The sequence below is a fragment of the Macaca thibetana genome, chromosome 11, assembly GCF_024542745.1.
Source record: "Macaca thibetana thibetana isolate TM-01 chromosome 11, ASM2454274v1, whole genome shotgun sequence".
Classification (NCBI taxonomy): domain Eukaryota; kingdom Metazoa; phylum Chordata; class Mammalia; order Primates; family Cercopithecidae; genus Macaca; species Macaca thibetana.
The window spans coordinates 119,902,456-119,919,932 of record NC_065588.1 but is presented as its reverse complement, the minus strand read 5'-3'; the positions used below and the strand labels follow the sequence as shown (position 1 = coordinate 119,919,932).

The window sequence follows — 17,477 nt, the reverse complement described above, 5'->3', positions numbered from 1 at the left end:
CTCCGCCGCCGCCACCAAAGTTTCCCGGAGGAGTCGCGGGCCGCCCTTCCTCTCGGGCCCGGCGCGCTGCCGCCCCTCAGGCCAGCACCGCCCCGGGGCGCCCGGCCCGGCTCCATTGAGCGCAACTCTGATCTCAACTTGGGAGGCGCCGCGGGCCTGCGCACGCGCGCGCCCTCCCCGCCGCCACCGCCGCCGCCGCCGCCCACTCGGGAGCAGCTCCGGGCCGAGCCGTGCGCCCAGACCGCGGCCCCGCGCACCCCGCGCCGCCGCCCGTGCCCGCGCCCGCCGTCCGCCGCCCTCCACCCGCTGCCCGCTGCGCCCTCGCCCCCGCGCCCGCTGAGCGCGCCCGCCCGCGGCCCAGGCTGGGCCCGGCCGGCCCGGCCCTCTACCGCGGCAAGTTTGGGAGTTGCACGAGTTTGCGGGGCGGGGGACAGGCCGGGAGGGCGGCCATGGAGGAGGAGCGGGGGTCGGCGCTGGCGGCCGAGTCGGCGCTGGAGAAGAACGTGGCCGAGCTGACAGTCATGGACGTGTACGACATCGCGTCGCTTGTGGGCCACGAGTTCGAGCGGGTCATCGACCAGCACGGCTGCGAGGCCATCGCGCGCCTCATGCCCAAGGTCGTGCGCGTCCTAGAGATCCTGGAGGTGCTGGTCAGCCGCCACCACGTCGCGCCCGAGCTGGACGAGCTGCGCCTGGAGCTGGACCGCCTGCGCCTAGAGAGGATGGACCGCATCGAGAAGGAGCGCAAGCACCAGAAGGTGGGCGGCGGCCTTGGTCTGTCCGTCTGGGCAGTGGGACCGCGGGGACCCAAGGGCTCTTCCGGATTGGGCAGCTGTGGGTGCACACGTGTGTGTGTTCGGGGACCGGACCAGAGGAGACCCTACGTGGGGAGGGAGGGAGGCCCTGACCTTCCTTTGCCCGACCAGGGGTGGCTGGCAGATACCACCCGAGAGATTAAGAGCTGTTCTCTGGAGTTCCAATCCCACCTTTACACACAGTTTAATAGCTGTGTGACTTTGGGTAAGTTACTTAACCTCTCTGTGCTTTATTTCCTCACCTGTCAAATGGTGATCATAATAGGACCCACCTTAGAAGAATTAAATGGGGCCATGTAAGCTAAGTGCTTAGACAGTATTATTCTTTTCCAGACATGAAATAAGCCTCTTGCCCTCCCGTGTTTCCCAAGAAGATGTGACATCAGGTCCAGGACCCTTTCTTCATCCCCCACCCCCAGTCTCCCCAGAGCAAAGGGAATGTGACCTCCAGCCACTGAGCTTTCTGACCCCCAGTCTCCAGGTTCATATTTACAACTTTCTTCCCGGGACTGACTCTCCTAGCTTATGAACCTGTGACAACCAGTGTTCTCTCCTCTTTGATTTTATCCTTAATCCTCACAGGACTCTATAGAGATTATCTTCATTTTACAGATGAAGAAACCAAGGGTCACAATGGGAGGAGGGATTTGTCCCGAATTAGTGATGAGAGAGTCCCAGTCCCGTGTCTCCTCCCCACCCTGTTTGAATTGGGGGGAAGGGATCATTTGGGGTGGCTTTTAGGCTAAGCCTCTGCCCTGTGATCAGGAGTCTCTCTGAATCAGGGCCTCCCCACTGGGCCTGGAGTCCAGACGAGGTTCCTGGAGAAAAGGAAGTGAAAGACATGTGGTTTCCTGCCCTAACCTCAGCCAGGGATGCTCTTGGCAGCCCCTTCAGACTGAGAATGGGAGGAAACACCTTTCCTTGAGGGATCAGGGTGTCTGAGCAGTCTCCAGCTTGCTGTTCAGCCTCAGGAAATACAACTGGCCTCTCTGAACCTCAGGGGCAGGCCATCCCCTGTTGTATACTTGGATGGATCTCTGTGTTTTGGAGGAAAATAGCCAAAGCTGGATCTGAACCCTTAACCTGAGGGCAGACCCACAGGTAGCTGGCAGCTCTGTTGCCATGTTTGACTGTGCTCGTCCTCATGCGTCCCTATGCCCTAGGGGCAGGAAGGAAACTCAGGCTCCCAAGAGTCGAGCAGCATTTCCAGGGTATCTGGGAGCCTGAAAATGCTTTGACCTGTGATTAATTTCAAGACTCCTAGAAGCTGGGACTTTGGAGCTAGACAGCCTGGTTTCAAACCCTACCACGTGCAGGCTGTGCGATCTTGGGCAAATCCCCCAGCATCTCTGTGCTTCAGTTTCCTCAGTTCTAAAATGGGATAGTAATAGCACCCCCCAGTAGAACGTGATGAGGTTTAAAGGAGTTAATATAAATACATACAAAGTGTTCAGGACAGAACGTGCCCATAGCAAGGGCTTTACAAGTGTTAAAATTCTTTTTGGGCCTGGAGAGACATTCATTGAGGTGCTCACAGGCTCACATTAGGAAACCGTCGCCACCCCAAGCACCTCTACTCCTACCCTAGAGGCTTCCATCTCTCATAGAGGGTCAAGGAGGCAAGGGACCTTGGAAATCCTCTCGTGTGGCGCCTCTTATTAACAGGGACCAAGGGGCTTTGACCAGATCACACAGAAGTCCTGGCATCTATACTGTCCCCAAACTGGGGCTGTTTAGTTCCATGGCAGAGGGGCTGAGAGAAATCCTTGGAAGCCATCGGAGGCCACCAGGTCTGAAGTCACATGGAATTCTCAGCAGCTGCACTTGTTGTCTCTGGAACACGTTCAGCTGGGAAGTGAACACCCTGCGCTCAGGGCCAGGGCTTGTTGACTTACATTGAGGATGACCTCTCTAAATCAAGGATGAAATTCCTTTCCTACCCCAGCCCCAGACCCCTTGACTTCACATTCTTGGGATGGAGAGAGACTTGTATGATTTTTTTTTTTCCCTGAAGTCTCAAAGGCTCTTCAAGATGATATTTCCACAAAAATCTTTTTGGCATATCCTGGTTTAGTCTGTCCGCCTCCATTCCTCTTCCTTTTCCCCTTCTTCTTCCCCTCCCCCCTCTTCCTTTCCGCTCTCTCTTTCAGCAATTATGGCTCCAGTAAAGCACATACACTTTCTTCCCCCCACTCCTCCTCCCAGTAGACCCACTCACTCACTTCCACTCATCACTCAGATGCAGGCCACAGTTGGGTCATGTTCTGTCTCATCACTCAGTCTGCAAACCTGTTGACAGGCCATAGTGAACACAGTGCCCGTCTCGGTGCCATGGCTCTGCAGAGAAAAGCAAATTCTCATGTCAGGCAGCAGGCGGGTCACGGGGAAGAAAGGGAAAACACAAATAAATTCTAGAAAGCAATGGCTGGGCTGATACACTTGCATGTAACATACCAGACTGTGCTATTCATTCACCCATTCAGCAAATATATTTACTGAGAACCTACTGTGTGCCAGATGTTGTTCTGGACACTGGAGAGACAGTAATGACCATGACAGATGAGGCCTTGGCCCTGATGAGCCTGACTTTTTAGTGCAGTGCTATACTATAGAAATATTATGCAGCTTTGCACGGCCGGGCGCGGTAGCTCAAGCCTGTAATCCCAGCACTTTGGGAGGCTGAGACGGGCGGATCACGAGGTCAGGAGATCGAGACCATCCTGGCTAACCCAGTGAAACCCCGTCTCTACTAAAAAATACAAAAACTTAGCCGGGCGAGGTGGCGGGCGCCTGTAGTCCCAGCTACTCGGCAGGCTGAGGCAGGAGAATGGCGTGAACCCGGGAGGCGGAGCTTGCAGTGAGCTGAGATCCGGCCACTGCACTCCAGCCTGGGCGACAGAGCGAGACTCCGTCTCAAAAAAAAGAAAAAGAAATATTATGCAGCTTTGCCATGTTAATAAAAAAACAGTGAGGTTGGCTGGGCACGGTGGCTCACACCTGTAATCCCAGCACTTTGGGAGGCCAAGGCGGGTGGATCACTTGAGGTTAGGAATTCAAGACCAGCTTGGCCAACATGGCGAAACCCCATTTCTACTAAAAATAAAAAAATTAGCCGGGCATGATGGTGGGTGCCTGTAATCCCAGCTATTCAGGAGGCTGAGGCAGGAGAATCGCTTGAACCCAGTAGGCAGAGATTGCAGTGAGCCGAGATCGCACCACTGCACTCCAGCCTGGGTGACAGAGTGAGACTCTGTCTTAAAAACAACAAAATAACAAACCAGTGAGGTTAATCTTAATATGTCTTATGGGACCCAGTATATCCAAAATATTTTCGTTTCAACATATAATCAATATAAAAACTTATCATTTGATATTCTGCACTCTTTTTTTCCTACTACATCTTTGAAATCTGGTGTATCTTTAACCCCTGCTGCACATTTCCACTCAGACCAGCCACATGTCAAATGCTCAACAGCCATAGCATGAGGGGGAGACAGAGATTTTTTTCCCCTTTTTTTTTTTGAGTCAGGGACTTACTCTGTCATCCAGGCTAGAGAGCAATGATGGCATCATGGCTCACTGCAGCCTTGAACACCTGGGTTCAAGTGATCCTCCTGCCTCAGCCTCCTGAGCAGCTAAGACTACAGGCACACTATAATTTTTTTTATCCTTTAGAGACAAGGTCTCACTATGTTGCCCAGGCTAGTCTTGAACTCTTGGGCTCAAGCAGTCGTCCTGTCTTGTTCTCCCAAAGTGCTGGGACTACGGGTGTGAGCCACTGTGCCTAGCCAAGATAGATTAAAAAAAACAAAAAAAAAAATTCAGGCTGGGCGCGGTGGTTCACACCTGTAATTCCAGCACTTTGGGAGGCCAAGGCAGCTGGATCACTTGAGGTCGGGAGTTTGAGACCATCCTGGCCAATATGGCGAAACCTCATCTCTACTAAAAATACAAAAGTTAGCTGGGTATGGTGGTATGTGCCTGTAATCCCAGCTACTAAGGAGGCTGAGGCAGGAGAATCGCTTGAACCTGGGAGGTGAAGGTTGCATTGAGCCGAGATCATGTTACTGCACTCTAGCCTGAGCAACAGAGCGAGACTTTGTCTCGGAAAAAAAATCAGCCTGTGATAAGTGCCATAAAGAAAATAAAACTGGGAGACATGAAAGAGACTCACTAGGGTGGTGGTCTAACAGATGGGGTAGTCAGGAAGGCTTCCCTGAGGAGGTGACATCTGAGCTGAGATCTGAATGAAGGATAGGATCCAGCCACATTTTGATCTGGGGGAGAGGCATTCTAGGCAGAAGACGTGAGAAGTGCAAAGGTCCTGAGGTAGGAATGCACTTAGTGTGTTCAAGGAACACAGAGTCAGTGTGGCTGGAGCAGAGCGAGTAAGGAAGAGAACTGGGAGATGAATCAGGAAGGTGCTGGGGCTCGTAGGCTTGGATGAGGAATTTGAGGACTCGGTGCTGAGGGAGGAATGTGAAGGAGATAACTGATCAGGGCTGACTTCTCGGGAGAGCCACTGAGCTGGTATGGAGGCAGCTTGAGATTCTGAGTGGTCACCTCAGAGGCAAGAATCAGCAACCCCAGCATCAACTTCAGTTCGTTGAGAGAAGCAAAAAAGAGAACTGAGGGTTAAAGTCTGTGTTCATCCCCTGTGGCTGCTATAACAAATGAACACAAACTTAGTGGCTCAAAACAGCAGAAATGTGTTATCTTTTTTTTTTTTTTTTTTTTTTTTCTGAGATAGCATCTCACTCTCTTGCCCAGGGTGGAGTGCCGTGCCGTGACCATGGCTCACTGCAGCCTCAGCCCCATGGGCTCAAGTGATCCTCCCGCCTCAGCTTCCCAAGTAGCTGTACTGCAGGTGTGTGCCACCACACCCGGCTAATATTTTTAATTTTCAGCAGAGATGGGGTCTTGCCATGTTGCCCCGGCTGGCCGCAGATTCCTAGGCTCAAGTGATTCTCCTGCCTCAGCCTCCCAAAGTACTAGGATTACAGGCGTGACCCACCACGCCTGGCCAGAAACGTACTGTCTCATTGAACTGGATAATTCAACTTTATGGATACAATGTCATACAGTATTATGGAGGCATATGGGTAATAGCAATATGAATAATACTGAAAAATTTCTGGACGTCAGAAGTCAGAAATGGCTCTCACTGAATTCAAATCAAGGTGTTGGGAAGGCTCCACTCCTTTGTGGGGCTGTGAAGGAGGATCCGTTTCTTTGCCTTCCCCAACTTATGGACTCTGCATTCCCTGGCTTGTGGCCCCTTCCTCTATCTTCAAAGCCAGCAGTGTAGCTTCTTCCCATCTCCCTCATATTTCTCTAATGCTGACCTGCCCTCCTCTTATGAAGACCCTGACATGACATCGGCCCACCAGACCACCAGATAATCCAGCCAGATAATCCAGAATCATCTCCCCATCTCACGAGCCTTTTTTTTTTTTTTTTTTTTGTGAGACACAGTTTCACTCTGTCGCCCGGGCTGGAGTGCAGTGGCACAATCTTGGCTCACTGCAACCTCCACCTCCCAGGTTCAAGTGATTCTCATGCTTCAGCCTCCTGAGTAGCTGGAATTTCAGGCGCATGCCACCACGCCCAGCTAATTTTTGTATTTTTAGTGGATGGAGTTTCGCCGTGTTGGCCAGGCTGGTCTCGAACTCCTGACCTCAAGTGATCTTCCTGCCTTGGCCTCCCAAATTGCTGGGATTATAGGCATGAGCCATCATGCCCAGCCTCGAGAGCCTTTTCTAAAAAAAAAAAAAAGGTGGGATCTTGCTGTGTCGCCCAGGCTGGAGTGCTGTGGTACAGTCACAGCTCACGGCAGCCTCAACCTCCTGGGCTCAAGTGATCCTTCCACCTCAGCCTCCCAAGTAGCTGGTACTACAGGCGTGCACTACCATGCCCAGCTAATTTTTGTATTTTTTGTAGAGACGGGGCTTTGCCATGTTGTCCAGGCTGTTCTCAAACCCTTGCCTAAATCAGTGCTCCCACCTCAGCCTCCTAAATTACAGGGATTATAGGTATGAGCCACTGTGCCATGTCTGAGATCCTTAATCAGCTCTGCACAGTCCCTTTTGCCACATAAGTTAACATATTCTCAGGGATTAGGACTTGGATGACTTTAGAGCCGTTATTCTGCCTGCCCCAGCCAGTTACACTTGACTAATATTCTCTGAGCCCTGTGTGAGCCTGGCCTGTGCCAGTTGGGAACAGAGAGGAGCAGAGCTGGATGAGCCTCTTTCTGCTTCCAGGCCACACCTGCTTGTGGGAGGTCAACATGCCCTCTCCATCCCTTCACCACCACTTCCACCCCGGCCCTGCCCTTCACCTCCCCTGGTGACCTTGTGCCCTCTGTGCAAATACTAGGCTCTTACTCCTCTCTTCCCCAGTGCGGCAGGCTTGTGACAAAGGAGGTGGTTCTGAGAACTTATTTAGAAGATGGACAGAGTCCATGCCTAGCATCCGGCCACCTGGCCACTTGTGATGGATTGTAGGGATGGGACAGAGATCAGCATACACATTGTTAGTGCTTTCTGGGTGCCAGGCATGTTCCAGGCACTTTACTTATAGTAACCATTTAATCCTCACACCCACCCTCCCCGGCAGATACTACACTAGTTTCCCTATTTCTGGGGCACCAGAAGGTTGAATAACTAGCCAAGGTCAGCTAGTAAACAGCAGAAACAGGATTCAAACTTGGGTCAGCAGGCTCCAGTGTCCATGTCTTGAACCACTATTTTATTTTATTTTTTATTTTATTATTTTATTTATATTTTATTTTTTGACATGGAGTCTCACTGTGTGCCCCAGGCTGGAGTGCAGTGGCTTTATCTCAGCTTACTGCAGCCTCTGCCTCCCAGGTTCAAGCAGTTCTCCTGGCTCAGCTTCCCGAGTAGCTGGGATTACAGGTGCCCACCACCACGCCCAGCTAATATTTGTATTTTTAGTAGAGACGGGGTTTTGCCATGTTGGCCAGGCTGGTCCTGGACTCCTGACCTCAAGTGATCCACCTGTCTTGGCCTCCCAAAGTGCTGGGGTTCCAGGTGTGAGCCACCGCGCCCGGCCACTATCAATTTTAGAACATTTACATCACCCCCCAAAAGAAAATCCATCCCATTCACAGTCATTCCTCGTCTCCCCTCTAGCACTCTGGCTCTAGACAACCTCCAGTCTGCTTCCTATGTCTATGGATTTGCCGATATTAGACATTTTCTAAAACTGATCATATAACATGTGACCTTTTGTGTCTGGCTTCTTTCCATAATGTTTTCAGGGTCCACCTATGTTGCAGCGTATGTCAGACTTTCATTCCTTTTCATGGCCGAATAATGTTCCATTGTTTGGATGTGCCACGTTTATTTACCCATTCATCAGTTGATGGACACTGGGGTTTCTGCCTTTTGGCTACTAGCAGTAATGCTGTGAGGAACATTCACCTGCATACGTTTTCATGTGGACATTGTGTTCATACCTCTTGAGCTGATCCAAGGACTGGAATCTCTGGGTCCTACGGTAACTCTGTGTTAATATTTTGCAAAACTGCCAGAGTGTTTTCCAAAATGTCCGCACCGTTTTCCATTCCCACCAGCAGTGTAGGAGGGTTCCAGTTTCTTCCTGTACTTGTCAGCACTTGTTATTGGCTATTTCTTTGACTACAGCCACCCACAAAATAACTTTAATAGACCGATTTTATTTATCCTCACATTCACTTTGTGAGCCTTTGTTCTGGTTCCCCCACTGAGGGAAACTGAGGCTCAGGGTGGTCACGTCAGTGGTTAAAGACCCCATGGAGAGACACCTGGATCAGACACCTAAGGAACGCTGGGGCCGGGGCCCCTGCCTGCCTCGGCATCCCCAGGATTCTCAAGGCCTCTGGCTGTCTTGGAGAGAGATTTGTCCCAACTGTCCAGAGACCGGGGGTGTGCCCCTCAGAGGTTGGGAATGTTAGAACCCCCGTCTCCTGGGGCAGCTCTGTCTGCTCTGAAGAGAGCTCCAAGATGCGGCACCAGCTTTGTGGTTATCCTTGGGGCAGTTCTCACTGGGCCTGGTCCTAACAGCATAAACATAGGCATCTGCCCCAAAGAAGGGTGCCTTCTGTTTCTTGCAAAGGTGCTATATGGGGCTCATGGTGGCCTTGCTGGCCCAGCTGCCTGATGCCCACTTCTGAAGTCCCAGCAACCCTAGCTGCCCCTGAGGATTGGGGTGGGTGGGGCCGCCGCCCTGGGCGGGCAGTGACCCACACTGTCCCCTCGCCATGGCAGGAGCTGGAGCTGGTGGAGGATGTGTGGCGAGGGGAGGCGCAGGACCTCCTCTCCCAGATCGCCCAGCTGCAGGAGGAGAACAAGCAGCTCATGACCAACCTTTCCCACAAGGATGTCAGCTTCTCAGAGGAGGAGTTCCAGAAGCATGAAGGTAAGCGGAGGCCAGCGCCAATGCAAGGGGGCCGGCCGTTCCTTTTCTCATCGCCCACATCAGCGATGGTCGCCACCGCCCCTGGATGTTGGTGCGGTGCTGGCTGATTCCAAAGCCCTTTGCCTTCTGTGTCATGTTGATTCACACCATAACCCTTCCAGAGAGACATACTGTAGCCTCAGTCTACAGATGGTAACACAGAGGTCCTTTCAGCAAACTGTCACAGGTTGCCCTCTGTTTGTCAGGCTCCTCTCTTGGCCCTGGGATACGTGTTAAACGTGACAGCGACCCTGCCCTTGGGAAGCTTGTGTGCTGTACAGAGGAGAAAGGGGCTTTACATGTAAACACACAGATGCCATAGGTCCAGGGGGCGGCCGTGCTCTGGGAGAGCTGCAGCGGGGCATGTGATAGAGTGATTTGGTAGAGAAATCTTTGGATACAGCAGTCAGGGAAGGCCTCCGAGGAGGTCCCATTTGAACCCTCATGAAGTAACAGAGTGAACCACACAAATATCTGCGTGTGTTGGGTCGGGGTTGCAGGGGCAGTCGTGCAAAGGCCCTGGGACATGAGCATTTGAGGGAAACCAAGAAGGCTAGTGTAGGCCAGGCGTGGTGGCTCACACCTGTGATCCCAGCACTTTGGGAGGCTGAAGCAGGAAGATCACTTGGGGCCAGGAGTTTGAGACCAGCCTGGGCAACATAGACCCCATCTCTACTAAAAATTTTTTTAAAAAATTAGCCAGGTGCAGTGGTGCACACTTGTAGTCTGAGCTACTTGAAGGCTGAAACGGGAGGATCACTTGAGCCCAGGAGGTTGAGGCCGCAGTGAGCTGAGATTATACCACTGCACTCCAGCCTGAGCGACAGTAAGATGAAAAAAAGAAGGCTAGGGTATCAGAAGATGATTGAGGCCTCGGGAGGTTGGAGATGAGGTCACAGGGATCAGATCATACAGCTCCTTAGAGGCTAAAGTTTGGATTTTATTCTAAGTGTGCTGGGAGGAGATTAGAGGCTCTTATCACAGACACACACTTACCAGTGAGCAGCCCGGGATGGCATCCCAGACCTGAATGGCGCTGGATCCCCCGAACTGTCACTCATCCAATAAGCACTTGTCTAGAACCTTCATACAGGGCCTCTTCTGGTGCTGGGAAAAGGACAGACGGGCCATAAGATTCGGGCCAGGCGGGGCTGTGGGCAGTACCTGCTCTGCTCAGCCCTGCAGCTTCCTGCCCACTAAAGCAGGGGTGCCTCCTGCAGCTCACCCCAAGGAATATCAGAGTCATCACTTCTGAGAAACTCCATGGCTCCCCACATGAGCCTCCTCCTCATGTTTGATGGGATGAGGACGGACCTTGGGTGGGTGCCCAACTTCAGAATGTGTGGTGACCACTCTGCAGAATCAAGTATGGCACTGAAGGCCAGGCGCGGTAGCTCACGCCTGTAATCCCAGCACTTTGGGAGCCGGAGGCAGGTGGATCATTTGAGGTCAGGAGTTTGAGGCCTGGTCAACGTGATGAAACCCCATCTCTACTAAAAATACAAAAATTAGCCAGGTGTGGTGGCGTGCGCCTATAATCCCAGCTACTCGGGATGCTGAGGCAGGAGATTTCGCTTGAACCAGGGAGGTGGAGGTTGCAGTGAGCTGAGATTGCACCACTGCACTCCAGCCTGGGCAACAGAGCAAGACTCTGTCTCAAAAAAAAAAAAAAAAGTGTGTGTGTGTGTGTGTGTGTGTATGTATAAATTTATATATAAAAACATACATGGCACTGAAAAGGACTATGGGAACCAAGGAAAAATGAAAAGTTTGATTCCGGTCTGGATTCGCTTTTCCTTGGATTTCCTTTGTTGAGATGTGATTAGTAACAATGAAAACAAAAGTTCTCATGATTCTAAGCACTGTCTCTGGAGCCAGGCAGCCCAGGTTTGAGTCCTGACCCTGAAACCTCCCTGCTATGTGACTTTGATCAAGTCACATGACCTTCATGTGCCTAAGTTGCCCCCCATGTAAAAATGGGAGAAATGACCATACCTCCCTCAGAAGCTTGTCATGAGGGTAAAATCAGTGAATCTGTATAGACCCGTTAGAATCTTACCTGGTACACAGAAAACACTCAGCGAGTATTAGCCATTATTACTACAGGTTATCATTATCCAGTCCAACCTACTGATTGAACAGATGAGAAAAGTTTAGACTGAGAGAGGGAGAGTGATTTGTTCAAGGTCACATAGCAAGTTAGCAGAGTCAGAAGTGGAACCCAGATCAGCTGAAATCAGCTCCCTGAAGGAAGACTTATGTCTCTCTAGGACCCTTTGACCCAGGGCTGCTGGAGACCCTGTGGTTAAGGCTGCGGGGGAGACTGAAATCACGCCCGCCATGGATTGGTCCGCCGTGGCGTTCCATTGCCCAAGAGCTTACGATTCCAGACAGAGGCCTGCCATGCATTCCTTTGTCTCCCTTATCTCGGATGGAGTGCCCGCTCTGTGCCTGTTCTGGACTTTGCCAGGTTGGAGGCAGGGCAGGGAGGCACATGCTGGGGCTGGGGGCTCCCTGCTGCAGTGACTTGCACATTAGAAAGTTTTCTAGCAGCAAAGTAAGCCTGGGCCTGGAGGATCCCGGACACCCTATCCCGATTTCCTTTAGCCCAAGAAGGAGGACTTTTTTGTTTTTGTTTTTGTTTTTGTTTTTGAGATGGAGTCTCACTCCGTCGCCCAGGCTGGAGTGCAGTAGTGCAATCTTGGCTCACTGCAACCTCCATCTCCCAGGTTCAAGTGATCCTCCTGCCTCAGCCTCCTCAGTAGCTGGGACTACAGGTGTGCACCAGCACGTCCATCTAATATTTGTATTTTTAATAGAGACAGGATTTCACCATATTGGCCATGCTGGCCTTGAATTTCTGACCTCAGGTGATCTGACCACCTTGGCCTCCCAAAGTGCTGGGATTACAGGCATGAGCCACTGTGCCTGGCCCTTCCTTTTCATGTCTGAATTATATTCCGTTCTATGGCCATACCGCATGTCATTTGCCCATTCATCTGTGGATGGACCTGTGAGACGTCACCACCTTTTGGCTGTTGTGAATTGTGCTGCTGTGAACATTGCGCTCAAGCTTTTGTGTGGACCTCTGTTTTCAGTTCTTTGAGGTATATACCTAGGAGTGGAATTGCTGGGCCATAGGGAAACTATGTTAAACTTCTGACACTTCTGCAGGGCGCCCAGAGGCCTCAGGGACCCACAGGGCCTGGACCTGAGGGCTCTGAGCCGCTTCCCTGTGCATCAGTGCACACACGCTCGCAGCACCCTCCACCTGGGAAGCTTTGCTTTGCTTCCACAGCCTTCCAGATCCCTGCTGGGCTTGTCATGAATCAGCCCACATGTGAGCGATGTGAGACACACTTAAATGGCATCTAGCGTGGGTCCGGCTCCCAAAGGGTTAGCTCCCAAAGGGTTAGCTCAGGAGGCACATGGCAGCAGCCCTCCCGCCTGAGTGGAAAGACCGGGCAGATGCCAGGCGTGCCTTTCGTGGTTATTTTTATTTTGCATGGGAAACCATGGGAACACAGCACGGATAAAGCATGTCTTCCACCTGCTAGGAGAACAGACCTGGGACAAACAAGGTCCTTGGAAGAAGGTGGAGGCCGGGAAGTGAGGGCCGAGAATGTGCCGGGCAGAGGCAGGGGTAGACTGAGGACTTGGGGGTGCAGTCTCCGGGTTCCTGTGTCGGGGGTGAGGGGGTGCTGAGAGGAGCCAGCTCTGCACGGAAGAGTGTGGCCTTCCCAGCAGTTCAACTGGGGCATTGTGCTCAGAGGCACCTGGCAGGCTCCTCTACCCCCGGAAGTCTCCAGATTAAAAAGCACTTCACTCCCAGCTGTTTGTGGAAATCCAGCTTGTCAGCTGGAGGGCAGCGCACAGAAACTTGTTAGCACATGCAGAAATGAATGACAGGTATGCAAGCCATCGTGCCAGGGGATGGGTTGTGAAGATTTGCTCATGGGTCTGGAAAAAAAATCTTTGGGCTCTAAAGGAACAGCTTAGTCACCAGGGGAAGAGGAAAACTGACCACGTTGTCATTTTCTGAAGGGCACTGCAGAACAACACTGCTCAGTAAAAGAGAAGTCATTGTCATTCTTCTACTTGGCACATTCGAAAAAGTAAGAAGAGGCCAGGCACAGTGGCTCATTCCTGTAATCCCAGCACTTTGGGAGGCCGAGGCGGGTGTATCACTAGGTCAGGAGTTCGAGACTAGCCTGGCCAACATAGTGAAACCACGTCTCTACTTAAAAAAAAAAAAAAAAAATAGCCAGGCATGTTGGCTGGTGCCTGTAATCCCAGCTACTTGGGAGGCTGAGGCAAGGAGAATTGCTTGAACCTGGGAGGCAGAGGTTGCAGTGAGCCGAGATCGTGCCACTGCACTCCAGCTTGGGTGACAAGAGCGAAACTCTGTCTCAAAAAACAAAAAAAAATAAACAGATGAAGTAATTTTTCTTTTTTCTTTTTTTTTTTTTTTTGAGATGAAGTCTCGCTCTGTCACCCAGGCTAGAGTGTAGTGGGGCGATCTCGGCTCACTGCAACCTCCGCCTCCCGGGTTCAAGTGATTCTCCTTCCTCAGCCTCCCTGAGTAGCCTGGACCACAGGCACGCGCCACCACGCTCAGCTAATTTATGTATTTTTAGTAGAGACGGGGTTTCAGCGTGCTAGCCAGGATGGTGACCTCATGATCCGCCTGCCTTGGCCTCCCAGAGTGCTGGATTATAGGCGTGGGCCATGGTGCCTGGCCAGATGAAAGTAATTTCTATAATATATTTTATTGAACCCAATAGATCCAAAGCAGTAAGTTTCCTTGTAACATGTAATCAATATAAAAATTACCATTGAGATTATCAATGAGATATTTTGCATTTTTTTCATATTAAGTCTTTGAAATCTGGTAGGATACATACATACGTATGTATGTGTGTATATGTGCATATATTCATATTCTATTGTGAAAAATACGTAACGTACATTTTACATAAAATTTACCATCTTAACCCCTGCTCTCCCTTTTTTTTTTTTTTTTTTTTTTTGAGACGAGGCACTGTCTTCAAGGCTGGAGTGCAGTGGCGCAATTATAGTTCACCATAGTCTCAACCTCCTGGGCTCAAAAGAGTCTCCTACCTCAGTCTTCTAAGTAACTGGGATGACAGGTGTGCACCACCACGCCTGGCTAATTTTTTAATTTTTTCGGTAGAGATGGGGGTCTCACTGTGTTGCCCAGGCTTGGCTGAAACTCCTGACGTCAAGCAGTCCTCCTGCCTTGTAGTCCCAAAGTGCTGGGATTACAGGCGTGAGCCACCACACCCGGCCCTGTCTTAGTCATTTTTAAGTGTACAGTTCAGGGGCATTAAGTACATTCACAGTGTTGTACAGCCACCACCACCATCCATCTCCAGAACTCTTGTCATCTCACAAAACTGAAACACTGTCCCATTAAATACTAATTTCCCACTCGCCCCTGGCACCCACCATTCTACTTACTGTCTCTATGGATGTAACTACTCTAGGCGTCTCCTATAAGTGGAGTCATATCATATTTTTCCTTTTGTGTCTGGCTTATTTCACCTAAGAATGTTTTCGAGGTTTATCCATGTTGTAGCCCATGTCGGAATCTCCTTCCATTCTAAGACTGAGTACATTCCATTGTGTGCAGGCCCTACGTTTGTTTATCCATCAGCTGACAATGGCAATGTGTATTTTATGCTTGCAGCATATGTCCATTTGGATGGGCCCCATTTCAAGTGCTCAGTGGCTGCTGGGTGGCTGCCGAATTGGACACATGGGGCTCAACTGTGCTGTCAGAAGCATGGTGGCTCATGCCTGTCATCCCAGCACTTTGGGAGGCTGAGGCCAGTGGATCACTGGGGGCCAGGAGTTTGAGACCAGCCTGGGCAATATGGCGAAGCTCCATCTCTACAAAAAATACAAAAAGTAGCCAGGTGTGGTGGCGTGCACCTGTAATCCCAGCTACTCGGGAGGCTGAGGCATGAGAACTGCTTGAACCCGGAAGGCGGAGGTTGCAGTGAGCTGAGATTGCCACCACTGCCCTCCAGCCTGGACAACACAGCGAGACTCTCTCAAAAAAAAAAAAAACAAAAAACCAAAATTGCTGTGCCCTCTGTCTGGGCCTTTCTCCATATATTTGCCATATTGGCTTCTTGGGGCTGTCATAATAAATGACCACAAACTGGATGGCCGAAAACAGTTTATTCTCATAGTTCTGGAGTCCAGAGATTCATAGTCGCGTGTCAGCAAGGCCATACTCCCTCCAGCGCCTCTCAGCAGGAGTCCTTCCTTGCCTCTGGGGGCTGCCGGCATCCTCACCTGTGGCTACACCATCCCAGTCTCTGCCTCTGCAGCCAAACGTTCTCCTCCGTGTCTATGTGTCTCATCTCCCTCTCCTTTATCTTTTGTTGTTTAATGGGGTTTTTTCCCGCAGGCTGGAGTGCAGTGGTACGATCTCAGCTCACTGCAACCTCTGCCTCCTCCATCTCCTGCTCAGGTAATCCTCCTGCCTCAGCCTCCCAAGTAGCTGGGACTACAGGCATGTGCTACCATGCCCAGCTAATTTTTATACTTTTTGTAGAGACAGGGTTTCACCATGTTGCCCAGGCTTGTCTCGAGCTCCCAGGCTCAAGCGATCTGCCTGCCTCGGTCTCCCAAAGTGCTGAGATTACAGGCATGAGGCATGGTGCCCAACCTGCTTTGTCTTATAAGGACACCAGGCATTGATTTAGGGGCTACCCCTCATCCACCATGACTTCATCTTAACTAATTACATCTGCACATACCCTGTTTTCAAATAAGACCGCATCCTGAGGTTCTAGGTCGCTGGGATTACAGCCTGTGCCACTGCGCGCGGGTAATTTTGTATTTTTAGTAGAGACAGGGTTTCTCCATGTTGATCAGGCTGGTCTCGAACTCCCGACCTCAGGTGATCCGCCCGCCTCACCCTCCCAAAGTGCTGGGATTATAGACGTGAGCCACCATGCCCAGCCTGGTGTTTGGATCGGTGGCTCACACCTGTGATCCCAATACTTTGGGAGGCCGAGGCAGACGGATCACGAGGTGAAGAGATCGAGACCATCCTGGCCAACCTGGTGAAACCCCGTCTCTACTAAAAATACAAAAAAATTAGCTGGGCATAGTGGCATGCACCTGTAATCCCAGCTACTCGGGAGACTGAGGCAGGAGAATCTCTTGAACCCGGGAGGCAGAGGTTTTAGTGAGCCGAGATCGCACTACTGTACTCCAGCCTGGCGACAGAGTAAGACTCTGTCTCAAAAACAAACAAACAAACAAAAAAACAAACAAAAAAAAAGTAGTATATATATTACTCTTATTGTGTAAGAGTCAAATAAAACTATGCACAAGACGTGACACTCCCCTTTGCTTCATCCCCACTGCACTGCCGGAAGAAAAACCTTCCCTTTCTATCCATCTACACACAAATTCTCTGTTTACTTTGTTTTCAAAATAAAAGAGATTGTGCTATGAATTGTTACTTGTCCTTTTTTATAAATTAAAATTGTGTATTTTAATAATAATGTATTTTAATTAAAATTATGTATTTTAATATATGAAATTAAACACTTTGGGAGTCTGAAGCAGGAGGATTGCTTGAGACCAGGAATTTGAGACCAGTCTGGGCAACATAGTGAGACCCTGTCTCTACAAAAAAATTTTTAAATTAGCCAGGCATGGTGGTGCACACCTGTAGTCCCAGCTACTCAGGAGGCTAAGGTGGGAGAATCTCTTGAGCCCAAGAGGTCAAGGCTGCAGTGAGCCTCGATTACACCACTGCACTCCAGCCTGGGCAACAGAGCAACACCCTGTCTCTTAAAAAAAAGTATTTATGTATTTATTGTTTGGGTTGTCTATTTTTTTAATTGGGGTGAATTCATGTAATATACAATTAACAATTTTAAAGTGCACACAATTCAGTAGCATGTAGTATATCATTTAATTCAGTAGCATGTAGTATATCATTTAATTTACTCACAATGGGCTGGGGGCGGTGGCTAACACCTGTAATCCCAGCAGTTTGGGAATCTGAGGCGGGTGAATCACTTGAGGTCAGGAGTTGGAGACCAGCCTGGCCAACATGGTGAAACCCCGTCTCTACTAAAAATACAAAAATTAGCCAGGCGTGGTGGCACATGCCTGTGATCCCAGCTACTCAGGAGGCTGAGGCAGGAG

At 50.6% G+C, this 17,477-nt stretch overlaps 3 protein-coding genes across 6 annotated transcripts in view; 1 reads left to right on the top strand and 2 right to left on the bottom strand.

Annotated features, from left to right (window-relative positions):
- Positions 1-17,477, bottom strand: part of DDX55 (DEAD-box helicase 55) — a 312,124-nt gene that overhangs the window by 92,982 nt on the left and 201,665 nt on the right. The gene's annotated exons all lie outside the window — the stretch shown is intronic.
- Positions 1-17,477, bottom strand: part of TMED2 (transmembrane p24 trafficking protein 2) — a 209,137-nt gene that overhangs the window by 65,778 nt on the left and 125,882 nt on the right. The gene's annotated exons all lie outside the window — the stretch shown is intronic.
- Positions 205-17,477, top strand: part of RILPL1 (Rab interacting lysosomal protein like 1) — a 56,861-nt gene continuing 39,588 nt past the window's right edge. For 2 of the 4 annotated variants that reach the window (XM_050748070.1, XM_050748071.1), the window contains exons 1-2: positions 205-758; positions 9,089-9,239. In XM_050748070.1, coding sequence (XP_050604027.1) covers positions 450-758; positions 9,089-9,239 — 460 coding nt within the window. In that variant the 5' untranslated portion in view covers positions 205-449. The remainder of the gene's footprint in view (positions 759-9,088; positions 9,240-17,477) is intronic. The other 2 variants (XM_050748069.1, XM_050748072.1) reach the window with 2 other exon arrangements.